The sequence below is a fragment of the Neovison vison genome, chromosome 2, assembly GCF_020171115.1.
Source record: "Neovison vison isolate M4711 chromosome 2, ASM_NN_V1, whole genome shotgun sequence".
Taxonomy (NCBI): domain Eukaryota; kingdom Metazoa; phylum Chordata; class Mammalia; order Carnivora; family Mustelidae; genus Neogale; species Neogale vison.
The window spans coordinates 79468916-79486413 of NC_058092.1; the positions used below are offsets into that span (position 1 = coordinate 79468916).

Genomic DNA, 17498 nt, shown 5'->3' on the forward strand with positions numbered 1-17498 from the left:
GGAATGATTGCAAAGCAGGTACACAAAAACTTTCACTGTCAAGGAAAAAAAAATTCCGAAAATCTTCTACGCAAGGCGCTCCTGATAAGGAATTTGGGACTGGACTATAATCGCAGAGCAAAATTTAATTCTGACATCCAGGGTCTCCTCGGTGAAGGAAATTCGAACAGCAGGCCTCCAGGTAAAGACAGAAGAAACGTGTTTTATCTAAGATAATGAAAGGAAGTCGGCAAGACCAGATATAGAGCGCACTGCTGCATTTTTCCGGAAATAAAAAATGCACAACGCAGACTAGACACGACACTTTCCTTTACAAGAGAAAACAGCAGTAACATAGCATACGGACAGGAACGCAGCGATCACTATTGTGTTAGCGCCGGCGGCGGAAGGACTTACTCCCACCGCTACGTGAAAGAGTCCTTCTTTGTTCAGTTTCGGACAGGGACGCAGAGCGCGGTGTTCTTCCGCGCTTGCTGCACAGTCCCCGCCCACTCGCTGCCCTGGAGAGCTGCCATTCGGCACCAGAGTCGCTCCGCGCACCCAGAATGCACCGGCGGTCCGCGGGAAACCAAAATGGCGAAGGGCTGTAAAGAAGTGGGCTGTGTTTGAGGCCGGTGTAAGAAGGCTCACTCTGCTCTCAACCATCGTCCCCAGGACCTCGGTTTAAGCGTGTGCATGTGCGGGGTGCCCGGTGGGGCGGGTGCCCAGTAAGTGCTTGGACTCGCAGGGGAAGCGCCCAAGGGGACGTGATAGGTTGTTTTTTCCTGTATGAAGCGGTTGGCACCACTGAAGTGACCGAATGAGGTGAGAGACCTTGGCCTGGGAACCACGCTCTTCCGGAGGAGGTGGGGGTGGGGGGGAGAAGGAAGAAAGGAAGCAAGTATAAAAGGGAAAGATGGAGGATCGAAGTGGGGGTGGGATCTCCAGTGTGTGTATGTGGGTCCCTTGCATTTATGTATATGTTGAAAAGGATGGATAGAATGGTGTGGTCATTTAGGTGTTGGATAAAATAGGGAGCGAGCAAGGCATTGGGGAAGTCGGTTGGAGGACCAAGATGAAACGTTGAGACGGGGAAGCTGTGTTTGGAGGGGCAGGAAGGAACCTGGGGGCGGGAGACGGTTGGAGGGGCAGGATGAACCTGGTGATGAGGGGGTGGGGAACCGAGGGGAGGAGCCGTTAGGAAATGCGGACTGAGGGAGACGTGGGGAGCTGAATGAAGGTGCTGCCTAGGACCTTAGGGGGCGCAAAGGGAAGTAGCAGCTTGGAACCGGAGGGTGGTGGAATTGTATGGAATTGGAGTAAGGGGCTGAGTAGAAGGGCAGGATGGAGTACGTGGGTAAGAGAAATACTAAGTTGAGCCTGGAAGCAAACCCTGAAAGCTTTAAAGGGGTGAAAGGGGAGGGAAAATGTGAGATGGGAGAGAGACACCTAATATTTGGAGCGGACAATGAAATCTAACTCATCCCTCCTCGGATGTAGATATGTATTATTCATTTTTACAACTGAGGTAATTACGGTTCAAGGGATTTTAACTGATTTGCCAAGATTTCTTAACATATTTTGGTAGTGCCAGAACTCTTAACTCTGAGTGTGTGTTTTACAATCTGGTGTCTTTGGTTGCTAGAATTTTTTTTTTTTTTTTTTTGGAAGCAACTAGAGGGAACAGATGGATTTATCGGGGTGATCTGACGAACAGTGAGGGTTCGTGAACAATGGAAAAGGGATATGGAATGTTATTCTATTCTTTAAAATATTTAACTTACGTTAAAGTTAGACCCATTTACAAATAAAAATATGCAGACTTAGGTAGGCCTGTGTATAACGTCAGAAAGTACCGTATGAGGTCAGTACAGAACTAGAAATATGTAAATAGTGCCTGATTTAATTTGACTTCAGATGCTGCGATAGTAGTAACTTTCTCCTACAGCATTGATTCCATGTGACCCTTCTGTATAGGTTGCTTACACGCTGGTTTCAATTTCCATGTTTTCATTTTCTCTTGAGAATTCCCTTTTTGTGTTGTTTTGTTTTGGGCAGTAGATTGCAAAGACTGAATCTGAAAGTATTTTATAAGGGTAAAGTAAAATGTACTTATATTTTTAAGTGACCTTTTCAAAGGCTTGGAAATGCTTTATGTGGAGCCATTTTGACTCACAGCTTTAGGTGCCCAGTAATTTTGGCAGGGAAAGAGTTGATTTTAAATTTCTTAACATAGAACATTTCATTCTTGATATTTAGAATGTTACTGACACTCCAACCATTTGCAGTTATAGCTTGAGAGGGAATACAAGGTGAAATTGTTTTTGTTTTTTAGGTTCCTAAATATAAAAGCATATTCGAATTCACATTTTAAATTTGCTCACCTTCAGGTTTCTTTTAAAGTGCTAAAAATATTCTAAAAATATTTGAATTAAGAGTGCACCTGTTTCCTGATGCTGCATATTCATGTTAATGGCATTAACGGAAATCTATACCTACCTATCAGGATGAAATACACAATTTTAGAACTAGAAGTATAGAAGTCATCCAGTTAAAATTTTTTCTGGTTGAAACAAAATATATTTAGTGATGTTTTTAATTATGCTAGTTGCCGCAAAGCTCAGTTTGGAAAGGGATTTTATTCTGTGTATTTTGGTGTGGGTCATAAATTTTTTGATGTTGTTGATTTATAAATACACCTTCATTAGATCCTTGACTGAAAGGGTAATTTGCTTTATTCTTATTTCAGCATAATCTTTATATCTGGCTTTAGGAAACTGGTGATATAGTAATAATCTATTTTAACAGATAGGGAAATTTGCACCTGAGATGTTGTCATGGCCAATATCTGTAGCTGGGTGGTTCTGGAAGTAAAATTGAACTGCTGTTTTAATTAGTCTGGACTTCCATGAATAATATTCTTTGGTTGATATTTTTATGCTTTGTTTTCCTTGTTTTTCAGGGTTTGTTGCATTAAAATGCAGTATAACAACACTAAATTAGAATGTATAAATTTCTGGGGCGCCTGGGTGGCTCAGTGGGTTAAAGCCTCTGCCTCAGTTCAGGTCATGATCTCAGGGTCCTGGGATCCAGCCCTGCATCAGGCTCTCTGCTCAGTGGGGAGCCTGCTTTCTCCTCTCTCTCTCTCCCTGCCTCTCTGCCTACTTGTGATCTGTCAAATAAATAAATAAAATCTTTAAAAAAATGTATAAATTTCTGTGTGGGTATTTTTTATGTATTGGTGTAGTGCTTTTTAATAGAATTTTCTGCACTGATGGCAGTGTACTGTATCTCATCTATGCACTGTGGTAGCCAAAGCCGCATGTGGATGTTGAATACTAGACATATAGCTGGTGTGACTGAGAACTGGATTTATAATTCAACTAATTAGAACTAAATTTTAAATGACCATATGTAGCTAGTGGCTGCTGTATTAGACAGCATAGTATTGGGTTACTGCATTTATTTATTAAGAATTGTCACAGCTAAGGGTGCCTGGTTGGCTCAGTAGGTTACTCCTCTGCCTTTGGCTCAGGTCATGATCTCAGGGACCTGGGATCGACCCCACCCCCACCCCCGCCAGCCTCTCTGTGTACTTCTCCCTTTGTCAAATTTAAAAAAAAAATTGTCACATCTAATAATCATGGAAACCACAGGAACCCAAGGGTAAGGAACTGTCTTGGAACTAAGGATTGAAATTCTTTATGTACATTTTTAAGGTAAAGTATTCTTCATTTTTGCCTCACACCTAGTTTTCTGTCATATCTCTACAAAAGAATGAAGAAGGTAGCAACTTCTGTGATCTTTTATTATTTTTTTAAAGATTTTATTTATTTACTTGCAAGTGAGCATGGTGGGGGGAAGATGTGATGGGGGGATGTGGGAGGAGATGTGACAGAGGGAGAGGGAGAAGCAGAGTCCCCACTGAACGCAGAGCCCAGCTCAGGGCTCCCTACCAGGACCCTGATAATGACCTGAGCCGAGTCAGAGGCTTAAATGACAGCCATCCAAGTGCCCCTTCTCTGATCTTTTAATATATGAATCTGTTTCCTTTGTCAAACAACAACAAAGATTGATGTTAAGAAAGTTAGTTTACATTTTTTTATTTTTTAAGATTTTATTTGTTTATTTGACAGAGATCACAAGTAGGCAGAGAGAGAGGGGGGGAAGCAGGTTCCTTGTCGAGCAGAGAACCCGATGGGGGGGCTCAGTCCCAGGACCCTGAGATCATGACCTGAGCTGAAGGCAGAGGCTTAACCCACTGAGCCACCCAGGCGCCCCTACATTGTTATTTTTAAACAATTACTTGTTTTTTTAGTATATCAGTAAAACTTTTTATTAAGGAAAATTTAGAAGTCATATACTAAGGGAACAGAATAGTATAAACTTTTTGTATCCATGCTTGTTTCATCTGTATCTCTATGCACTCACCACTCCTCTCCGTTGTTTTTGTTATTTTAAAAAGCTTTTTAAGGTAAAATTTACATACATTAACTGTATACTTTGTAAATGACTTTATTGAGGTTATTAATCTATCATTTATATATATATAATTCACTTGTTTGTACCCTTTTAAGGTAAAATTTACTGATTTTTTTTTTTTTTAGTATATTCACAGAGTTGTACAACCATCACCATTATCTAATTTCAGGACATTTTCATCAGCCCAAAATGAAAATGGGTTAAAGCCTTAGCATGGTTAAAAATGGTTAAACCATTAGCAGTCACTTTCCCATTATTCCCTCCCACTACCCCTGGCAACCTCTAACCAATCTTCTGTGTTTATATTTTGCCTATCCTGGACATTTCATGTAAATGGAACCATATAATATGTGGCCTTTTGTGTCTGGCTTCTTTCACCTAGCATAATGTTTTCAGATACATCCATGTTATAGCATGTATCATTCCTTTTTAAGGCCAAAATATGTTTCTTTGTATGGATATATATTTCGTTTTGTTAATCTATTTATTAGTTGTTGGGCATTTGGTTGTTTCCACTTTTTGCAGTTAATAGTTTTTTATTTGCAGCGAATGTTCATTACTGGATTTGTGTGAACTTGTGGTTCATTTCTCTTGGGTACATATCTAGGAGTAGAATTGCTGGGTCAGGTGACACCTCTGTATTTAACATTTCAAAAAACTGCCGAACTGTTTTCCAAAGAGCCTACACCTTTTTGCAGTCTCACCTGCAGCTCTGAGGGTTCCAGTTTCTCTACATCCTTACCAGTACTTGTCTGTCTTTTGGTTATAAGCATTCTAGTGGGTGTGCAGTTGTATCTCATTGTGGTTTTGGTTTGCATTATCCTGATGACTAGTGATGTTGAGCACCTTTTCCATGTAGTTATTGGCCTTTTTTATACCTTTGGAGAAAGGTCTATTTAGGTCCTTTGCCCATTTAAAAAATTGGATTATTTATGTTTTCATTGTTGAGTTGTAAGCATTGTTTATGTGGTTTGGATAGAAGTCCCTTATCAGATGTGTGGTTTGCAACTTTTTTCTCCTGTTCTTCAAGTTCTTTCATTTGATGATGTCTTGTGATGCACAGAAGGCTTTAATTTTGATGAAGTCTAATTTGTCCTTTTTTTTTGTTATGCTTTGCTTTTTTTTTTTTTTTTTAAAGGTTTTATTTATTTATTTGACAGAGAGAGCAAAAGCCTGGGGAGCACCAGGCAGAGGGGGAAGGAGAGGCAGGCTTCCTGCTGAGCAGGGAGCTGGATGCGGATGTGGGGCTTACGCTTTTGATGTTATATCTAAGAAAATGTTGCCTAACACAGGGTAACACAGATTTACTCCTATGTTTTTTTCTAAGAATTACATAATTTTAGGGGTGCCTGGGTGGCTCAGTTGGTTGAGTGTCTGCCTACGGCTGGGGTCATGATCCTGCCAGGATCTTGGAATTGAGCCCTGCATTGGGCTCCCTGCTTAGTGGGGAGCCTGCTTTTCCCTTTCTTCTCTGCCTCTCCCTCCAATTTGTGCGCTCTCTCGCTCACTCTGTCTCTCAAATAAATAAAATATTTTAAAAAAGAATTATATAATTTTAGCTCTTAAATTTAATCTTTGCCCCATTTTTAGTTAATTTTTTAAAAAATATTTATTTATTTTGTAGACAGAGATTACAGGCAGTCCGAGAGGCAGGCAGGGAGAGAGGATGAAGCAGTCTCCCTGCTGAGCAGAGAGCCTGATGTGGGGCTCCATCCCAGGACCCTGACACCATGACCTGAACCAAAGGCAAAGGCTTTAACCCACTGAGCCACCCAGGCGCCCCTGGAGTTAATTTTTGTATGTGGTGTGAAGTAGGTGTCCAGCAGGTGTCTGCTTCCTTTTTTTTTTTTTAGGTGCAAATGCCAATTTCCCTGAACCATTTGTTAAAAAGACTCTTCTTTCCCATTGTATTGTTTTGACAGTCTTTTCAAAGACCAGTTGAATATAAATGTAAGGATTTGTTTTCAGATTATGAATTTTATTCCACTTATGTGTCCTTATGCTTGCATAATAATGTCTTTTTTTTTTTTTTAAAGATTTTATTTATTTATTTGACAGAGAAATCACAAGTAGACAGAGAGGCAGGCAGAGAGAGAGAGAGGGAAGCAGGCTCCCTGCTGAGCAGAGAGCCCGATGCGGGACTCGATCCCAGGACTCTGAGATCATGACCTGAGCCGAAGGCAGCGGCATAATAATGTCTTGATTACTGTTACTTTGTATTAACTTTTGAGGGACGCCTGGGTGGCGCAGTTGGTTAAACGACTGCCTCCGGCTCAGGGCGTGATCCTGGAGTCCCGGGATCGAGTCCCACATCGGGCTCCCAGCTCCATGGGGAGTCTGCTTCTCCCTCTGACCTTCTCCTCGCTCATGCTCTCTCTCACTGTCTCTCTCTCTCAAATAAATAAAATAAAATCTTAAAAAAAAAAAAATTTTTGAAATGGGGACGTATGAGTCCTTTGGTTTACTTCTTTTTCAGTATTATTTGGGTATTCTGGGTTTCTTGTTCTTCTATATGAATATTAGGAGCAGTCTCTCAATCTTTCCAGAGCAGGTGCAGCTGGGGTTTTAATAGATATTGTAATGGATCTGTAGATGGACTTGGGAAATAATTGCCATCTTAAGAATGTTAACATCCAGAAACATGGGATAATTTCTTTCCAATTATGTAGGTTTTATTTAATTGCTTTCTTTGTTGTGTAGTTTTCATTGTACAAGCCTTTTTTTTTTAAATTATTATTTATTTACAGACAGAGATGACAAGTAGGCAGAGAGGCAGGCAGAGAGGTGGGGCGGGGGAGGGGGGGGAAGCAGGCTCCCTGCTGAGCAGAGAGCCCGATATGGAGCTCGATCCCAGGAGCCCCAGGCCTTACATTTTTTTGTTGTCAGATTTATTCCTAAGTATTTTGTTCTTTTTTGGTGTTGTTGCAAATGAAACTTTTTCCTTAATTTCATTCAGATTATGCATTGGTAGCATGTAGAAATGCATTTGATTGTTGCATATTAATCTTGTATTCTGCAACTTTGTTGATCTGGTTTATTCTAGTAGGGTTTATGGTGTGTGTGGATTCCGAATCATTTTTTCAATTTTGTAGCATAGCTTCCTCACAGTGTCAATTTGGTTTTGTCTTGAGTATTGGTGACAGTATTTCTTAAGCAAATCTATATGAGAATTGAAGTAATTATATAAAAATTGGTGCTCGGCTGTACTGCAGATTATTCATTAACTCAAACAGGTCTATTCTTGATTCTCAGTTTGGGAAACCAGCTGAACATGTCTGATTTACTGTGTACCGCACCTTCTCCCAAAACCATTTGGTGTCTGTATGGATAAAGGATGCCTCAGTATTTTCTTTAGTATTTCCTCACCATTGGCTGTGAACACCATTTCTCTATGTTTTGATGCTGATGCTCTTAGTGTATTCGTATGTATTGGCAATGAGGAGTACTTTACTCATACTGCCTGGCTAGTTGGTGACTATTTCACCAGTTATAACACAGATCTACATTTCATAGAGTTAAAATGTGAAAATTGTCCTTTAGCTAATGACTTCTCTGGGCAGTAGGACCAACAGTTGGAGCTGTTTAGGTGAACGAGTGATTAAAGCAGGTTTTCTACACTGCAGATTGAAAGTGCATGGGTTGGTAGCAGAAAGATCAGTTAGGGAAATATATGGTAGTAGTGCAGACAAGAGCTGAGCTGATAATGACCTGAAATCCTGAAATAAGGTAGTGGTTGTAGGGATTTTTGAGAGGTGATCTTTAAGGAATACTTAGGACTTGGTGAATATTTGGAGGGTCAGGAAGAGGGAAGAATCAAATAATAGTTTTCAGATTAAGAACTCGTGAGACAATAATGGCATTAACTTTTTTTTAAAAGATTTTATTTATTTATTTGACAAGAGAGAAATCACAAGTAGATGGAGAGGCAGGCAGAGAGAGAGAGAGGGAAGCAGGCTCCCCGCTGTGCAGAGAGCCGGATGCGGGGCTCGATCCCAGGACCCTGAGATCATGACCTGAGCCGAAGGCAGCGGCTTAACCCACTGAGCCACCCAGGCGCCCCAATAATGGCATTAACTTAATTAGAGGCATTAACTGGAGAAAGAGGAGGAATTTGAAGAAGATGTCAGTTTGGTTAAGGTAAAGGTTCTGGGAGAATCCAGGTTGAGATGTCTAGTAGGAAATTGGCAGTAAGAGTCTGAAGCTTGTGAGACAGGGTGGGGCTGGAGATGTAGAAGTTGTTAACAGATAAAAATTAAGTGAAGTAGGGTAGCGTCCCCCTGGGATTGAGTCCTGAATAGACTCCCTGCTCATTGGGGAGTCTGCTTCTCCCTCTTCCCTGCTCATGGTCTGTCTCACATGCTCTCTCTCCCCCCCCAAAATAAATAATGTCTTTTTAAAAAAATTAAGTGAGGCATTAGGAGAACATTTAAGACAAGCAGAACATGTAGGACAAAAGAAGGGAACCCTAGACCACTCCCAATGTTAAAGGGTTGGCAGGGGAGGAAGAGTCAGTATGGAGACATCAGAAGGGAGGCAGAAGAGTCACTTAATATAGGTGATAAAATTCTCAGAAACCAGAGAAAGTGAATTTTAAGAAAAAGGTCATGACCATCAGTTATTACACAAAGATGGAGTATGGTGAGAACTGAAATTAGAGCATTGTCTGGTATTTGGTCATTTGGAGGTCTTTGATGTAATTGTTAAAAGTAATCAGGACAGTCAATTTGTAATGGATTAAGTGGAATGTATTTTTAAAATTTTATTGGTGAAATAATGAGAAAAATGTAGGAATAATTTTTAAGAACTGTTTTTGTTTTTAATTTGACTTTGATTATGGCATATTTACATCATGCAAAATTAAGATTTAAAATAGAGCAGGTAATTGATAAAGTGAGATTACTCTCTAATAATGGAGAAAAGAGGTATGTCTTCTTCACAGAAGTGAATTAGGTATGTGCTCTTTTGGATAGGTTTAGGGGAAGGATAAGTTGAGGAATTTCATGTTTGTAGCTCTGTTTTCTCTGAAATAAACCTCTACCTTTGAGTGAAGAAGTTGCATGACCAATAGACCTTCCACTAATTTCCTGTTCTTGAAGGTTTGTACGTAACAAAAGTGATTTTTTTAAAAGAAAATAATTTTTGTTGTGCATTAATAACTTTGCTTGTATGTCTCAGTATAGCACCTAAGCTTTTTGAAAAATACGTGAGTGTCAACTTTCTCCTGATTTCAAGTTCCCAGAGGCCAGGAGACCAGATCTTAATAATTTTGAACTTTCAGCTCTCTGAGGAGTGGCCAGCACATGTAACACTTAACTATTCCTGAGAGAGATTTTTGTTTCTTTTTTTCCCTTAGAATTAGTTTTCTAATACCGAGGTGCTCTAAACATATAGGAACTAAATAAACCAATTTTCATTGAGAAGAGAGTGTCATTCCCTCCTGTCCTCAACATTAATCTTTTATGAGTGCTTGAACCCCTCTGTTGACTTTCTGAGGACTTTTTGATAGCAATCCGCACAAATTCTCCATTAGTAGGTAGGTAGCATTTTATGCACCTCTGGTTAAGAGCACTTACCTACTGGAAAACGGTCAGCAAAATTAAAGGGCAACCTTTGGAATGGAACAAGGTATTTGCAAATGATATATCTAATGAAGGGTTAGTATTCAAAATCTATAGAGAACTTACCGAACTCAATACCTAAAAAACAAATAATCCAGTTAAGAAATGGGCAGGAGACATGAATAGACATTTTTCCAAAGAAGGACTATGGATGGTTTACAGAAACATGAAAAGATGCTCAACATCATTCATCATCTGGGAAATACAAATCAAAACTACAATGAAATACCACCTCACTCCTGTCAGAATGGCTAAAATTAACACTGTAGGAAACAACAGATACTGGCAAGAGTGGAGAGAAAGGGGGAACCCTTTTATTCTCCTGGTAGGAATGTAAACTGATGCAGCCACTCTGGAACAGTATGGAGGTTCCTCAAAAAGCTAAAAATAGAACTACTTGAAGATCCAGCAAGTGCACTACCAGGTATTTACCCAGAGGATACAAAAACACTGATTTGAAGGGACATATGGACCTTGATGTTTATAGTAGCATCAGTAATAGCCAAATCATGGAAAGAGCCCAAATATCCATCACCTGATGAATGAATAAAGAAGAGGTGGTGTTGTGTGTGTTTGTACACACACACAGACAATGGAATATTACTTAGCCATAAGAAAGAATGAAATCTTGCCATATGCAATGATGTGAATGGAGCTGGAGTGTATTTTGTTAAGCAAAATAAGTCAGTCAGTGAAAGACAAATACCACATGATTTCACTCATACGAGGAATTTAGGAAACAAAACAGATGAACATTGGAGAAAAAAAAATGAGAGAGGTGAACCATAAAACAGATTCTTAGCTATAGAGAACAAACTGAGGGTTGCTGGAGGGAAGGAAGATGGGGGGCACTTGCTGTGATGAGCACTGGGTGTTACTTGTACGTGATTAATCACTAAATTCTAGAAACGAATATACTGTTATGTTAACTAACTAAAATTTAAATAAAAACTTGAAACAAAACAAACAAGAGCATTTACCTGTTGCTGAAAATAGACTTCTACTAAATTTCAAAATGTTCTCATAATACAGTTTTGGATCCTAACAGCATTACCTGTTAAACATAAATTAACATCAACAAATATCTGTTGGTTTCCACTCTTGAATACTTGGTACTATATGCTATGCAGAATTCGTTTTCTTATTTGTTCAGCAAATATTATTGAGGACTTCCTATGTGGGACATTGTCTTAGATGCTAGAAATACATTGTTGAACAACATAGCCATTTACTCTGCCTTTGTGGGGTAAGCAGGATTTTGAAGGGGTCACACAAATCCACACACAGAACAAGTCAACACACAGCATCATCAGTTTCTTGTTTTTGCTAAAACTGTTTAACCTGACTTTAATCATGAGGAAACAATAAGACAAATCCAGAATGTGTAGCATGTAACCATTCAGCTTAGAAGTCAGAAGACAGTTGGTTTAAAAAAATACCCTGTTAAAATGAAACAAGGATACAGTTTAGATTAAAGGAAAGAGAAAAGACATGACAAAATACTTGTGTGAATTTTGACTGGATCCTAGATTTTGAAAAAAGCTTTAAAGAACATTTTTGTGTCAAATGGAGTATTTGGACTGTAGGCAGTAATATTAATGTTACCAGTAATATTAATGTTAAATTAGGCAGTATCATTAATGTTAAATTTTCTGGGTTTGATAATAGTCTTGGGGCTGTGTGGGATTTGTCATTCATTCAGGGGTACATGCTGGTATTTATAGGTGAAGTGTCATGATGTCTGCAACTTTCAGATGAATCAGCAAAAAATGTGTGTGTGTGTGGGAGTGAGAGAATTGTGTAATATTAATTGGTGAATCTAGGTGAGTATATTGATGGTTACTTTTTTCTGATTATATTTGGCAGTTTTCAAAATAAAGAGTGGAGAAAAATGTAGTTACAGGTTATAATGATTTTAAAGAACAAGAGTTTTCTCAGCTATACAGAGAGTACTGTAGAGTTCAGCTACTTTAAAAGAGTTACTTAGAAGAATCAACATGCAAAGAATGCAGGAGTGGGAAAGGAAGTTTTGATAGTACGCATGGTATCTATGGATGTCTTGGGTGGGAAAGATCTTGGTTTTTGAAGAATTGAAAAAGGTCCTGTATGGCTAGATCTTAAGATGCCAAGATATATTTTACATTAGCTACAATCTTGTGATGCTGTATTTGTAGCCTTTTTAGCCTAGTAAATATCTTTTAAAAAATTCATTATGGAAAATTTATTTTTAATTAAAAAATTTAATTAAGTTTTAATTTCAGGATTGTTAACATACAGTATTATATTAGTTTCAGCTGTACAATATAGTGAGTCAATAATTTCATGTATCACCTAGTGCTGCTCATCATGACAAGTGCACTCTTTAATCTCCATCACCTTTTTAATCCCCATCACCTATTTAACCCATCCTCCTACCCACCTCCCCTCTCCCCTCTAGTAAACATCAGTTCTCTGTAATTAAGAGTCTCTTTTCTTAGTTTGTCTCTCTTTTTCTCTCTCTTTTTTCCTTTGCTCATTTGTTTGTTTCTTAAATTTCACAATTGAGTGAAATCATATGGTGTTTGTCTTTCTCTGACTGACTGACTTTGCTCAGTATTATACTCTCTAGCTCCATCCATGTCCAGCTCCATCCATAGTCCATGTTTTAGTTTTGTTGTTTGAACGATTTATAAAGTCCTTTTGTATTTATCTGCATGCAACCCTTAAGTGCAGAGCTTTGGAAAAATAAACTGCAGACAGATGTCCTTGAGTTTTTGTGTCAAAATCAGGGGCAGCCAGCTATTTCTATCCTAGGAAACTTAACCGAGTTGAATCATCTCTAGAAATGACTTTCATTACTGGTAGACTTAAATTAGGCCAGTAAAAGCCTTGTGGCTAAATAAGCTATGGGCAAGAGTCTTGATAACGGCAATGAATCTCATTTCACCAGTTGTTAAGTCTGACAATATTTTTGGCTTTGCCGTTGTTTTTTATGACCAGTTCATAATCGGAATCCCAAATGAAAAATACCGAGAATAGCTTTGTCTAAGAGACAGTGTGGCTTGCTAGAGTTTACCATATATTGAGTCAAGAGTTTGGGGTTGTAATCAGGCATTATCTGACATTTTTAGAACTTCAAGAGAGTGATTCTACTTCTGAGTTACATGTTTCTTTTTGGTTAAGGGGAATAATCTTCTCTCTTCCTGTCTTCTGACTTTGTTATTAGGAGAAAATGAGATGTGAACACTCTTGAGAAAGTTAAACACTATGTAGTAAGGTGATGTTATTTTCAAGCACTTTTAATTTGTTCGCTCTGATATCCAAGATCCAGTTCATACTTCTAGGAATTGGAACGTTAAACTCTGGGGCAGAGTTAGTGACCTGAAGTAAGGATACCTCAGTTTTATTATTTCTTCCTCTCTGATCTGAGGATCAAATTCTGCAGGATTATAATGAAAATTTTGCACTTTCCATTCAGTTCATTTTCTCCTGATTTGTTAGTGCAGTTTCATTCATGTATTGTAATCAACCTGACCGGTTGTAGATTTGAATATTTGCAGTTATTTATGTTTTTATGTATATTATTGGCATTGTTGGTTTTGGTGTTTTAAATCTGTAGTTACCTGCTATCCATCACATATACAAGATAACTGGTCATCTCACAACTAATATATCATCAGGAATCTGCAAACTGATATCATTAGCTAGTTCTAAATTCTCATTGTGGAGACGTTTTGTTTTCTATTTGCACAAATAGTTCAGATGACTGTGGATTTTGTGTTGAATAGGCTTAACCAGTTATCTTTTTAATCCAGTACATTCCTGAAATCTGATATTGTATCTGAGTGGTATTTCTGTGCCATTCTGAAAATACTTGATATGTTATATCTAACAGTATCATTTGTAATTTTTTACAAGTTAAAATATTTTCTGAGACGCCTGGGTGGCTCGGTTGGTTAAGTGTATGCCTTTGGCTCAGGTCATGACCAAGGTCCTGGGATGGAGACCCATGGTGGGCTCTGGGATGGAGACCCATGGTGGGCTCAGTGGGGAGTCTGTTTCTCTTTCCCCCTCTTCCCCTGACCCCTGCTCATGCTCTCTTGATCTCTCAAATAAACAAATAAATTCTTTTTAAAAAGTTACAATCTTATATATTAAAAATTTTTGTGATCACAAAAATACTGTATACTTGTTGCAAAAGTCTAAATATGCAGAAATGTTCTCTAAAGCTGAAATTTTATCATAGACATTAAGTTATTTAGATATATTTTCTATAATTTCATGAAGAGAGCTAAAGCCACACTCATTGAAAGTGTAAACATCTTTGTCATTGCCTGACCTATTAGGTGGCTAAACTATTTTTAATTCTAGAGGTCTTAGGCTGAACTTGAGGTCTACGTAGAGACTGCTGGATTGCCTCTAATTTTAGTTTCAATTTTCAAGTGAGATGAAATTAAGTACAATTTTAAAAGAAAGACTTTGACTTTTGATTTCTACATTTAAATACATGAACAAATCTGGAGCTGTGTTTAGTAGAATATATGCATTCATAGGATTCATAGTAGAATATGTGCATTCATATTTGCTTGATGGATGAAGGTCTTACTGACTGGTATGTATACTGTTAAGTATAGGCTTTCACTAATTTATTCAAGAGATAATTACTAAGTACCTACTTTGTGGCAGACACTAAGAAAAGTTTTAGAGATCTAGTGATAAGCAAAATATTTTCTTTCAGTTGTAATTTGAAATGCAATCAAATGTACATGAAGTCATTTAAGTTATACATTTCTAAAATATTGTTTGATTCAGCTTTTATTGTACTTGTTACACAGAAGATTCTGAACTAATCATCAGTGTATGGAACGAAGAGAGTAGGTATCTTAGATTATGAATGTTTATGGGTAGGTTATTTTTCCTTTAGTTTCAGCGATTTCTTTGTTTTTGTAGCAACAGTTTTTATTAATGTTCAAATACTTCCCACCCCAGAAACCTCCTTTGAGATCCTTAATGAGCCAAAATTTTAGAAAATGTAAGCTAAACTCATCCTATTAGTCTTTGCTTCTAAACCCTGTAGTCACAGGTGACTTTGGAATTGTTAACTTCATTAAGCAGTTTATATTACTTATTTTACTTAATCTCTTAGGTACATACTACTGCCTTTTTTTTTTTTTTTTTAAAGATCTTATTTATTTATTTGACAGAGATACAGCGAGAGAGGGAACACAAGCACAAGGAGTGGGAGAGGGAGAAGCAGCCTTCCTACCGAACTGGGAGCCTCATGCAGGGCTGGATCCCAGAATCCCAAGACCCTGGGATCATGACCTGAGCCGAAGGCAGATGCTTACCTGACTGAGCCACCCAGGCACCTTTACTACCTCCTTTTTCTTAGTTTTCTTAGTGGTCGTTCCATGTTTTGTTTTGTTTTTTAAATGATATTCCTTTCTCTGAATTATCTTGTTTATTTTTGTGGTGACTTCTTCCATCAGAGGATTTTTTTGGCCTGTCGTTCCAGTAAGAGTTTTCCACAGATTCTCTGACTTGACTTGCATGAACCAAAATTGTCTTTGGCAGAGTGGAGATAGTGTACTGACATAGGGTTACCAGCTTTTTATTTTGGAAATTAAGAATGTTTTTAAAAACTACCGCTTAACTACCTTTGTTTCACTAAAGAAAAGGTATTAAGAGTGTAAGAAGGGTGTGCTCTCAAAATGCTGAACAGCTTAAATGGATTAATTTAACTCAGTATATTGTCTTTGTTTTTCCTTATGTTGTTGTAGATTGACACATATTTATGGACTTGATTAAATTTGAAAACCACTGCCATAAAACTGTAGTTTCTTGAGCTGATTGAGGGGGAGGTAGTGGGGCGTTCTTGTGGCCTAGTGTTAGGGAAAAACTATAGTTTGTTTTAACATATCAGAGCTTCCCAAGTAGTTATGTGAAAAAGCCCCCTAGTTTACTCAGTATTGGAATGCCATTTCACTTAGTAAGTAAATTTTTTTTTAAATTAAAATATTACTTTCTAAGAGTGTGAAACATCAAGCTCTAGTTACAAAATTCTAAAAAGATAGGTGTTTTTTAATGTTCCCTCTACTTTTCTCAGAGGCACCAGCTTTTTAACTCTCAGCTGTTTCTTTGTATTTTTTGAGGTTTTTTTTTTAAAGATTTTTGTTTATTTATTTGACAGATCACAAGAGATCACAGAGAGGCAGGTAGAGAGAGGGGGAAGCAGGCTCCCCACTGAGCCGAGAGCCCGATGCTCTATCCTAGGGCCCTGGGATCATGACCCAAGCTGAATGCAGAGGCTTAACCCACTGAGCCACCCAGGCACCCCTGTTTCTTTGTATTTTTAAGTAAGCATTGCATTGTTTGATTCATCAATTTTGGACTTTTTTTCAGTAATATTAGATGAGGAATTTCTCTGATAGCCTCTTCAAGTTTTTTAATATACTTATATAAAAAATTTCCTTTGTGTGATTATATAAACATTGATAAATTGATAGAATATTGATATGGCAAAGTAATGGGTTAGGGTTAAATGAATTATTGCATGCAGAATTCTTAGAACTGTGCTAAACATTTTTTAGCTGTTTTTAGCTATTATTTCTGGGATTACATTTCTTCCAGAACTGGATTTAAAATTTGCCTCATTAAAAAATAGAATGTGCTTAGTTTTCTTTGAACACTGAAATCTTCACACATCTTTCCACTCTTCTGTAAAATGTCTTGAGTGTGCTTTTCCACACTATCTGTCCTGTAATTTATCAGTTACATTTATTTTTCTTAGAGATACTCTCTGGGAGCTCTTCTGGATTTCTTCTCTAATCTGTACTTGCTCTCTGGACTTAACTGCACGATTTAGTCTTGGGCTTGACTTCAGAGTCACCCTGGGAATTCCTTTGTATCTCCCCTATGTTGATTCCTTTGCATCTCAGGTCTGCCTTTTTTTTTTTTTTTTTTTTCCTTTTAAGAGATTTTATTTATTTATTTGGTGGGGGTGACGGAGAGCACAGAGGGAGAAGCAGACTCCCCTCTGAGAGCTCAACACAGGGCTCCATCCCAGGACCCCAAGATCATGACCTGAGCCGAAGGCAGATGCTTAACCAGCTGAGCCACTCAGGTGCCTCTCACGTCTGCCTTTTTGGTTTACCGCCTCTCTTTGGTATCTTCTGTTAAGGCCCAAAGAGAGTGTATTTGGGTGATAAATTTTCATAGACTTGTGATTCCATAAGTTTGTACATTATGGTATGTTTACCACAAGTGTAGCTACTGTCTGTCCCAATATATTGCAATTATAGTATCATTGACTCTAGTCCTTAAGCTGTGCCTTTTATTCCCATGACTTATTTATTCCATAACTGGAAGCCTGTATCTCCTACTTCCCTTCACCCATTTTGCCCAGCCCCCACCCTTCCCCTCTGGGAACTGTCAGTTTTT

General features: G+C 38.2%; 1 protein-coding gene across 3 annotated transcripts in view; it reads left to right on the plus strand.

The window, feature by feature from the left end:
* Nucleotides 1-527: 527 nt before the first annotated feature.
* The window catches only part of MTF2 (metal response element binding transcription factor 2), a 60730-nt gene continuing 43759 nt past the window's right edge, over nt 528-17498 (plus strand). For 2 of the 3 annotated variants that reach the window (XM_044238695.1, XM_044238696.1), the window contains exon 1: nt 528-804. In XM_044238695.1, the coding sequence (XP_044094630.1) occupies nt 800-804 (5 nt within the window). In that variant the 5' untranslated portion in view covers nt 528-799. The remainder of the gene's footprint in view (nt 805-17498) is intronic. The other variant, XM_044238694.1, reaches the window with a different exon arrangement.